General features: G+C 35.9%; 1 protein-coding gene across 2 annotated transcripts; it reads right to left on the reverse strand.

Annotated features, from left to right (window-relative positions):
• Window positions 1-142: 142 nt before the first annotated feature.
• Window positions 143-8826, reverse strand: LOC117114316 (sodium-dependent noradrenaline transporter-like). Of its 2 annotated transcripts, none has more exons than XM_033257958.1 (14): window positions 8696-8826; window positions 7684-8051; window positions 7351-7482; window positions 6747-6993; window positions 6205-6343; window positions 5929-6063; window positions 4727-4830; window positions 4168-4292; window positions 3754-3866; window positions 3348-3579; window positions 3061-3161; window positions 2405-2575; window positions 2009-2083; window positions 143-1496 (listed from the first exon to the last, which is right to left on the reverse strand). In XM_033257958.1, the coding sequence occupies exons 2-14, from the start codon at window positions 7988-7990 to the stop codon at window positions 1473-1475; spliced, it is 1905 nt and encodes a 634-aa protein (XP_033113849.1). In that variant the 5' UTR covers window positions 7991-8051; window positions 8696-8826; the 3' UTR covers window positions 143-1472. The 2 variants fall into 2 exon arrangements, with proteins under 2 accessions (XP_033113849.1, XP_033113859.1); XM_033257968.1 differs by having other exon boundaries at window positions 7684-8031; window positions 8696-8786.
• Between the last annotated feature and the right edge of the window lie 2797 nt (window positions 8827-11623).

Below are 11623 nucleotides of genomic sequence, written 5' to 3' on the forward strand. Positions count from 1 at the left end.
CGCTCCCCCGTTCCCCTACTGGATTCGCGTCTGTCTGTTTAAAGTTTATCGTTTATCTCTGTATTATACCATGATTGATTGATTTAATTTATTTTATTTGGTAACAAAATCATTTTGAACATAAAACAAGTTTTTCTCCTTATATTATACTATGATTGATTTAATTCATTTGATAACATCATTTTGAATGTAAAAAGACAAACTCGTTCTGTAATTACTTAAAATCATTAGCAAAAGTAATAGTGATAAGGTTTATATAGGTCTCCCTCCAATTAAAGACCACTTTTGGGATCAGGGTTTCCATGGTCTTTAGAAGCTTTGGTCTCTGATTAGAATAACAAACATAAAAAAACTTTTGTTATTTTGGGACCACAGAAAAGTGGTCTTTACTGAAGGTGGTACTTGGAGGGGTCTTTAGTTAGAGGGAGTCCTGTATTAAAGGATATCATATAAAAGTAATTAAATACCACTTATTTACTTATCATGTAAAAACTGATCAAAGCTATACAACAGCCACAACAACAATAAAGGATAATTATTAAGGTCGATAAAACTATGATGTAAAATTTAATTGCACATAATATTAATTATTAATATGCTGAATGGGCAACCACCGAAAAAGATTAAAATTTAAAAGTTGACGTTACCTTAGTGTGGCAAGATGGTGCTATCGTTTTAATTTAGTGATATTTTCTGAATACAGGTGTCCTTCTAATTAAAGACCCCTCCAATTACAGACCACCTCCAATTAAAGACCACATTTTGGCAACCTCAAAACAGGGGTGGCGCCAGCGTCGGGAGAGCTGCACACCCCACCCCCGTCGGGGAGAAAAAGCACAATTCGTCGGGGAGAAAAAAAAATTACATGTATTTGCTACATATTAATAGACTATAAAATCTTCGCCCCTGGACCACTTTCGAGACCTTTTAATCGAAGGTCGACCTCGCCAACTTTGCTTTCGTCGGGGAAATCTGACCCCTCGTCGGGGGCATTGCCTCCCTCCGTCGGGGACCTCGGCCCCACACCCGGGCCCAATCCTGGCGCCACCCCTGCCCCAAAAGAACACTTATCCTTTCTATTTGATAGATGTCTTATTAGAGACCAAAGCTACTGAACCAGGAAAACTCCATGGTCTTTAATTAGAAGCTAGAAATTTAACATTATGGATTCTGGAATTTACTGTACTAAAAGTTTTATGGGATAATGGGAAATTTACTTGGGTTGACGTACGATATGAACAAGTCATATAAGCATGACAATTGTTTGAAACCGTGATGGAGTGACAATCCAGTTAGGTTTGGTGAGCACGAAAATATTTGGTAAACAAATAGGCCTACTACCGGCCTAAATCGACGTTAGCTCTTCGATCTGCTGGCCATGGAGTTTACAATCAAACTCGCATATAGGCATACATGGGCGTACTGTACCAGAAAAAGGTCAACCATTCTATCGTTTAATGTGGATCCATAAATCAGATATCAAACCAATGCTGCACCTAATATAATGGAAACACAAAAGAAAAATTACAAATACAAAGATGTAGTTTTCTAAAAAAGCATCAAGATTTACATCACACATAATACCTTGGCAAGCAGTGACCTAAATTCGGTAGGCCTACATCCAAGGAAAAAAAACCTTAATGTATTCTTAGCAATAATTGTCGAATATAGTTGAAAGTTGTTAATTTACATGAGAAAGGTCTTCCAGAAATAAATGGTGTTTGTATTCAATAGAATAGTGAATAAAATCATCCCAGAACGTATCTAAATTATTGTTGTGCAATTCTTTTTCTAATCTCTGATTGAATTTATTATAAATTTAGTTTCTGTATTTTTGCCTCTGATTTTAGCCGGAATTCTTCCCTTCGATTGGTATCACTTTAAATCTTTTAAATAAACTTACTAATTTTACTATACGTTTTGCAATATTATGTGTATTTGTAATAATATTAACACTTTTACGCTATCGAGTGCTGACTAAATATAAATAACATATTAATATGGATACCTTGAATCTTTTGACGTCATCAGAAGCAATGATGTGCGCATGCTCCTTGCGGGGACTCACAACCAAAGCTAGCCTCTGAAATATCGTAAATATTCTTGGGCGATTATGATTTTCAAACAATGTTATTTTTTATATAGGGTAATGTTCATAGGCGTATCAATGATTATTTATTTACACACATTTTGTTATAATAAACTCAGCTAAATATGTGAAGGAAATGTTTGTCCACGCCTGGCATAAAATTATTCTATTTGAAACTTTGACTACATGAGTAGTTTAGATATTCATTTGAATAAATTTCAGTTTAAACATATATAAACATACAAACTACCTTTGGTTAACAAAATATTACAATGAGATGTATTCGAAGTTAATATGGTTATAAATAATATATACCTGTCTAATCGAACCGGGAATCGCCAGAAACTGATAAATGGCCGTTACTGGTATTGCGAGGATTGACGTCATAGCAAAACACATGCCAATGCTATTCGCCCAAGGTGGGTACTTGTACATGTAGTTGGATTCCAGAGGAGCATAAAGTGCTATGCTCACGATCACAATGAACTAAAAGATACATAGAACAGTAATTAACAGGGGCGGATCCAGAGATGTCCAAAAGGGGTGGCCGAAAGGGGGGGGGGGCGATAGTTGGGCCGAAACAACACCATTCTAGGGGATACGGGGGCTGTCTCTTATACACATATAGATGTGTATAAGAGACAGGTACAAGAGTCCGCAATTGGTAGTCATAATTTATTCATCTTGCGTTGTAGAGTACGTAAATTTCAGGATTTTACGTGCTCGACGTATGTTAATGATGCTTTTATTTTGTTAAATACTTTAGTAAGCCTACATTATTTACTATACTGTACTATCCTTTTTTAAATAGTAACAATATTATTTTGCCAAGAAAATACAATAAAATGTTGCCTATCTGAGTTGGAACAAAAGAGGCAACGCTGAGAGATCAGTTATATTTCAATTCCATCAACATAATTTATAAAGCAACCATATACACAGTTTTGATTTTTTTTTCTGAGTCAACTTACCAAAAGAAAGGTCGGTGTTATGAACTTCCATAGAATTTTCCAGCAGACTCCAGGACGCATGCCACACATATCCTGGATGTCATTACAGAAGTTTTGAGTTCCTGCAAACAAGAACAGCTCTACATAATTGTAATAATTATAACTTGCAATGGTAAACATAACGTCCGAAATACATATATGTTTTAAAAAACTTATTTTCCTTATTGGGCTTTGGAAAAACTATTCCACAGATTATGGTTCATGTACTTTCATTTATTGAATACAAATACATATACTGTATCCTTTACCATACATCCAGGAGACACCTATAGCTTCGAAGAAGACCGCCACCAAAAGTGATGTTCCTCCTATATAGGCATCTTCAATTGTCAATAAGTACATTCCACCGTATGTGACGTTTGGCAAGGCTAGGAGAAAAACAGTTATAACCACAGCACCAGTCAACACTTCCCGGCGTTTGTGAAATAGATGTGGAAACTCATCACTTAGACCAGTTAATACCGCTTCGAAACCACCAAACTGAAATAATAAGATGGTACATTGTTTAATGACATAAATGATCGGATATGACATAAATAATAACATATCGTCATGCATGTTGCTAATTAGTTCATAAATGTTAACATATATGGCCTTTATGTTACTGCTATAGCACCGCTACATTCGATATTTAGCAAAAAATACTTCTAATACCTGACTGTCAAGCCCGAGGGTTATAAGCATTATGAAGAAAATAATAGCCCATCCTGATGACCCAGGAAGTGTAGAGATAGCCTGTGGATACACAACGAACACTAAGCCTGGACCTGTGAGGGGAAAAAAATATATTGTAAAAATGTAAATCTCTTGACGCTATTTGTGTGTATATAGTACTGTTTGAGCAACAGTACTGTTTGAGTAATGTTTTTGTTCAGTACTGGTTATATAGGCCTAAACATAATCTGAAATTATCTTGATCTTACTTGAAGCTTTGTGTTTATTCTCATTTGGCGCTATATAAATACCTTGAAACTTTGTGTTTATTCTCATTTGGCATTATATAAATAGATAAAAACGCTACTGATTATTATTATTATATTATTTCTACCGGGTAATGAATGGACATACCATCGGTAGCGACGGTTTCGATTGGTTTGTGCTGTGTTACGGACATGTAACCAAGAAACGAGAATATAACAAAACCAGCAAAGAAACTTGTTAAACTGTTGACGATGGATGTACGCAGCACATCCCTGCAAAAAAAGTAACAAAGATTCAAAAACGAAACGATGTTAGCATTATTCTTGAACAAAAAAAAAAAAAAGAAAAAAAAAATTCATGCTATTTATTTCAATATATTTAACCAATCTAACATTGACTGCAGTCGATGTTTAACGGCTTGTTGAAAACAAATTCATTATTTTAATTACAAAATAATAATAATTGGATGAAAAGATATAAAAATATACAAACTGTGACAGTAATGGTCCTAAACGGACTTGTCACCACGTAAACAAGATGAAGACATAACTTGAAATTGAAAATATTGGGACAATGCATTAAGGATATGGTAAAAGGAACATAGCCCTACCTGGAATCGAACATTTTAAAGCATTTTAACTATTATTTTAATCTGCTATTGACAAGTATTTTCAGTCATATTTTAGCTCGTAAGCTGATTTCTTACCGATAACAGTTATTCCTAAATTGGTTGTAACTTGCGAATGCAATATGAACACCAAAACCTGCACCGAGAGAGTAGAACATCTGAATGGCTGCATCGATCCAAACCTAACAATAAATATAAAATATGTAAATATATATATATGGTCCTTGTTGAGTTCTTGTAAGTGCGCACGTGCTTGTTCACAAAACCAACGACTTAACGACCCATCCTATAGGAACGAGGGAAATAGAGCAAAGTGTCTTATCCAAGGAGACAAGCAAAGTACGGCATTGCCAAGTGTCGAATTCGGGCCGCATGTCACTATAAAGTTCAATTCCTCCCGCTGCACTAACTCACCTTCCTAATAAGCTATCAATACATAATTAAATATAAAGATACATATTGTGACGTCTACGGTGGTGGCGCCAGAGGGGGCTGGGGGCTATAGCCCCCCTCCCCCGTCGGGGAAGACGATAGGATAGGTTTTGTCGGGGAACAAAAAAATAAACACAAAAAAAATAATTACATGTAATATTCGTTTACCCACCATATTGTTTGTGTTAACTTTTCATCACAATAATAATAATAATAATAATAATAATAATAATAATAATAATAATTCAATGAGACTAATTAAAAATATCTTGATAGCCTCATGATGGTTGGAATACATCGTGATAGGTAAAGCAACCTCGACAGAGGCGGATACAGCCCGGTAAGAAAGAGGGGGCGTGAAAGTCCGAACTAAGTGAGAGTCTCAGGAAAGAGGCCCTGGTAGGGGTGCAAGGTAAGATTCTCCCTTAAACCTTTAGCACCTTCATTAATTTGAGTTGATATTTGATTGATTTTTATTATTTAGCATGGTAATTTTCTTATAAGCTTTACAAAACAATTTTTTACAAAAAAAATAGAGGGGACGTACGCCCCTTACGCCCCCTCTAAATCCGCCACTGCTCGACCATGAAAGCGTGGTTGACAGATTTCATGCAAAATTCCCAAAATATAGAATTTCACTTAATTAGATGGTTACATTGCATACTCTTTGTTTCTTGCTTTATTCAAAATATTTTGGTTTTGAGCTGATTTCAACATTAGAAAGCATAGCCTACATGATGTCATATTATAGTAACTCGATGCCTATCAAATAAGTAATAAAAATTCGCCATAATTCATCAAATATCCGTTGCCTGTGCTACCAAACAATTTAATTGAGAACATTATACCTGAGAGGTCTTGAGAGTGGCAAAGTCTGGAGTGAGGTAGAACTTGATCCCCTTTGCTGCACCGGGTAGTGTGACTCCACGAATGAACAAGATGCCAAGTACTACATATGGAAGCGTTGCTGTAATCCATACAACCTAAGAAACAAAACGATTGGAAATTCTAAATGTTTCTCATCTATACATTAATATTTAATATGCTTATGTTTATCTATAGGCATATGCCTACATTTTTTTTGGTTAAAATACAGTTTCAATTGCATCTTAAAAGTTCTTTACCTTTCCAGATGTCTTTACTCCTTTCCAAAGAGAAAAGTAATCAACACATACGACAAGAAGAAGACAAAGGCAGAGATCCCACTTAATACCGCCTAGATCCTCCAATCCTGAACTATGTTGAACCCCTAGCACTTTTCGGCTTTGAATAAAACAAACATACATGATTTTGACGACAAATGTAAAGTTCAATTTATGTCAATCGCATATTTCATTAAATACCGGATGAATAAGAAAAGAAATGTAATATGAACATAATAATAATGAATACAGAATCAATTCCTACGCTAAATTGAAATCAAATCCATAGTAATAACAAATGTCGCATTTTTTTCAACATTTTTTTGTAAAAAGTGGCTACGTCTTAAAGCTCTGTGAGTTGTACCATTCAATGCATTTGTTACAATTTCTGTATAATTATACTTTTTTTAAAATTACTTCATTGTATGGAAATTAGGTACCGGGTATTGTATATTTGATTTGATTTGGAAAACTTATATTCGTTAACATAACCATAATCATAGCCCTTTAGCCTGGAAACTTACAAATAAAACTCTTCGGCAGGCGATACGCCGTTCGTCGAATTAACGGTAACGTTCGTACCGTCAACGAAGGTGATCGTACCATTGCTATCCCCATCGTAACAAAACGGCGAGTTCCATTCATGACCGCAGCTAAGCCACGGTAGATCGAGAGTGAACGATGAAAACAAATAGTACACCGACCAAGCAATGAGAACGTTGTAATACAAAGCTACAAGGAACGCAATAATTACAACTGCAATGCCAGTACCTAAAAAGGAAAATAGTACCCTCTATCAGGAAGGTTCATTGTACTTTTTTACTAATACAGGTTGTTGTATTCAATAATTTCTTCTTATTTCATAATTTGTGTCTCTTATACACATCTAGATGTGTATAAGAGACAGATTTATAGGCAGGAGTCCAAGGATATGCTAACAGCGAATTGAAGTTATAAAACAAACAAGACATAACCTATAAGTATCATTATGAGTCTTGTGGAGTGGAGCTCTTGGTCGTGGAAGAGAATTCCTGCTTTTGGCAGGAATCAAACCCATGACCTTTGGATTGGAAGGCAAGTATCTTAACCAAAACAACAGCTCTACTTGGACTGAATCGTCACACTTGCCTTTGAACGAGGGGCAAATTTTCCAGACAGTGATGGCGCCGCACCTATGATACTGACCCAACACCAATTCCATGTACAAGAGAGGCATCCCACCGACAAGAAGGAATAAAACATACGGTATAAGAAACGCTCCTACAAAACAAAATAGATAATGTTGTTATTTACAGAACCAGTTTATAGGACACGATAGAATTAGATTGAAAATAGGATCTTTAATGGAAATTGTAGACGAATCACCAGCAATTCAACAAAATTATGTCATCTGCGCATCACTACTGGTAAGGGTAATATAAATTAAAAATACTGTACTTTATATACAAGTTAGATACTTGCCCCCTCCATTTCTGTAGCACAAGTACGGAAATCGCCAGACGTTAGCAAGATCAACTGCATAACCGATGACAGAGAGAACGAAGTCAAGTTTCTTGTCCCAGATATCTCTGTCTTCAACTTTATCGAAGGTATCGCCTCTCGAGATGATTTTTATATCCGTATTCCCTGCTCCTGCAGTCATTTGTACAAGTGTTTGTTTTTTCTCCACAGCGGTATCACACAACACATTCTGTGTCACATTTCGTGAACAATTATTTGTTTCCTCAGAAGCAACCATACGTTTCCATCCGACGTCCGGGAATTCCATGATTCTGTGATGGTGCGTCTGTCTTGTCACTCTTTTAGCCTCTGGTTAAGAATTAACAAACCTGTATTAAAATTAGATAGAGTGGCAATATTAACTTTTAAAATTGAGTTGAAAAACATCACTGAAAAGTGTATTGTTGAAAAATAGGCCTATAAACAGATGCACTATGAACATAAACAGATGTACTGATTATGTGAACATAATTAGTGCATCAGTGTAATTTAAAAAAAAATATAACAAAAACCAACAGATGCACTGATTTTGTAAATATAAACAGATGCACTAATTACGTAAATATGTTTCACGAAGATATGAAGATGGATGTAAACTTTAGCGCTCTGAGACTTTATTTTATTATCATTGTTATTATTATTAAACATAATCAGATGCACTGATTATTTTACTTAACATATGAATGTTACCGAATGATGAGAACTACATACTCATATAAAAATGAGAGACAAAATACTTGAATGTTGTCATCATTATCATAAAATTCCTCACCGTGATAAAATAATGAGAGTAGGCCCCGACACATTACGTTGTACAGCCAATTTTTATATTTAGATATCTGTATACGAGCACAAGATGCTCTTCTAAATGTTCAATTGATTACTGAATACCTGACTAATAAACTTCAATCAGCATATTATTTCATACACGCAAAATGCTAATATATACTCTAAAAGTTAAAATGTACTATACCTTCTGATGTTATGAACAGTCCACACAATGTGTTATAACAGAATGATCGGAGTGTACTAATTTAACGACCTGCTACTTTCCGGCATTCATATACGTCAAACCCACGAGGCGATGTGATTATTGCGCGTCCTGTGATTGACACATTGACGATATCAGTCTGTACATGATGTACGTCGTTTGCAATCAATCATTCGGTACCGGTGTGGTGTATAAGGATTAATGCGGAAAGAAATGCAAGGTGTATATTCCACAAAATATTGTGTAGGCCTATCCAAGAGTAAAAGTAGACCAAATTAAACCAACCCTACCTCGATATTTACACTTAACAGTCGATAGAAATAACTCTGACCATAGACCTAAACATTTGGTAATATGCGTTATGGCTGGATCGCCTACATATGCCTATCAATACATATAATACGGAAGTGGAAGGGAGTTAATTAAAACAGGCTTTATTAAAAAAAATTAATAAGCACAACTTTGACTTGGTTGAGTTTAACAGTTTTACCTAAACAACAACATGACCCTTGTAACATTGAGATAGGCCTACATCATGTAATGGACAATAGTTTGTATTTTGATGGTTTGATGCTAATTATCAATATCACACTAGTACACCACTTGAGCCAATTCAAGTTACATAAGTAGCTAATTTTGATTGCTGCTACTTATCTCCTCCTGTATTTGACATATTTTGATGTTTTTACTTCAAATCCATAATATAGAAGCTATCGGGAACATTTATATACATATACACATACACAAATATATAAACACCTAATATATATAACAATTTTGAGCGTTATATAAGAAAAATCTGTGAGTGTAAAAAGTCGAGAAATGCCATCCCGTTATCATTTTCTATTTGAAAGCATTCCAATGTATTTTATTGTTCAAGTTTATTGGTTCAACACAAACATTAAAATGTATAAATCGTATTTTATTAAGATAAAACAATTTTATTAGAAACCAGCGGACATGAATGTTTGTCAATTTGATGGAAACAAAAACAAACCAATAAAGTGGGCGTTGACATACCTGAGCCAATGATTTGACAGTATTTTATCATAAATGTGAGTGTTGCTATTCACTGCAAAAGAAATCTTATCTACCATGCACCCTAAACTGGGTTATTAAACCACAAACCATATTTACGTATCTGTGTTAAACTTTATGAATAGAAACACTTGTAGATTAAATTACTGATAGATATCAACACAATATGTAATTTATCAACCTAGCGTGGTTGATAATTTCAGGAATGACATGTTTCTATGTACATAACAGTACTGAAACGATGATTAGACTTTTAAAAACAAGAATACCAGATTGTAGAAGGAAGAATGAAAAACAGCAAAAATGTACAGAAATATATTTAGAGTTTAATGAAAAAAACAAAAATTGTAGGACATGGCTCCCTTGGCAAAGCTTACAGCAACCCTGCATGGACTCCCGGGCTTTACCACTGAGCAGACATTTAGACAGAAAACAAACATTTATAATTTGAGCTAGTTTTGAGAATTTTATGAAAGCTCTCTTCAGGTGTGGGCAACATCACAATTTTTTTAATTTGCCTTATCATTCAGGCGCCGGATCTAAAATTTACCCAGATTATCACCCAGATGGGGTCCCATGACGGGCAGGGTCATGAGAAGAGAGGGTAATTTCTCCTTGGCCTGTCGCTAGAAGACAAATTTTAGACGTAGTGTGGACATGGACGTGGTCTTGGAGTCCTCCTTCAGAAAGTTTCGTGCACTAAGAGACGTCTATTAATGAATGAATACACTCGGAATTCATCGTTTTCCCTACTTTCATACGGACAATTAATAATATCTATGATGATGGGGTCCCATGGTGGGAGGATGATCAGATCAGGAGTAGGAGGAATCGGTGCAGTCTCCTGTGCAAGATTAATTTACAGGCCCTCTGATCAGTGGCGTAACGATGGGGCCTGGGCCCTGTGGCTTTCTGAGAGTACAGTAAGGCCTTTTTGGTTCCGGTCGCCAATTCCATTGTTGAATTTTAGATGTGCTCGTTTTTTAATTATGTTTTCCATTGCATTCTAAATGTTCTAAACGACAAAATAAATGATATGATATGAGTAGCAAATCCAGAAATGTTTAATAGGGCAGAGAGAGACTTTCACTCACTGATAAAAGGTCAATACCACCTCAGCACCATCATGGTTGGCACTGAGTTAAGAAAATTTATGATTACGGCACCTCTAAATGGCCGGAAATGGCACACACAGACGTAAAATTTAAAAATTTAGGGCCCCTTTAATTCGCATAAGGATATAATATGATAAGTCTATACAATCGATGTCAGAGACACATTATGCTGTTATGTATCAACAAATCCCTTTTGGGTCGGGGTGCTAGATCAAGGAACATGTGGTTAGGGGCTCTGCAGACCGCCACACGAGAGCACATAGGCGTTACGCCACTGCCTTTGATGTATAGTGTCAGCCGAGGCCAGTGATGGCGCCAGGACCTGCCAGACGGAGGGGCTAGTGAAGCGAATCGAGTCCCACTTGGCTGGGGCCAGGGGGATGCCCAGGGCCCCCGTTGGGGGTCCAGGGGGGTTCGACCCCTGGAAGCCACGGATATTTGACGAATTATGGCGAATTTTTATTACTTATTTGATAGGCATCGAGCTACTATAGGCTATGTTTTCTAATGTTGAAATCAGCTCACAACCAAAACATTTTGAATAAAACAAGAAAAAAAAGAGTATGCAATCTAACCATCTAATTTATTTTCCAGAATTTCATTCTGGAAAGTGAAATTCTACATTTTAGAAATTTTGCATGAAATCTGTCAACCACGCTGTCAAGGTCGAGATTGCTTCCTCTATCACGATGTATTCCAAGCATCATGAGGCTATTTAAACGAGCATTTGTCATAACAGAACGCAAATTATTTTTAA

The sequence above is a fragment of the Anneissia japonica genome, unplaced genomic scaffold (genome assembly GCF_011630105.1).
Source record: "Anneissia japonica isolate Jap-2015-1 unplaced genomic scaffold, ASM1163010v1 scaffold199_len4679917_cov187, whole genome shotgun sequence".
Classification (NCBI taxonomy): domain Eukaryota; kingdom Metazoa; phylum Echinodermata; class Crinoidea; order Comatulida; family Comatulidae; genus Anneissia; species Anneissia japonica.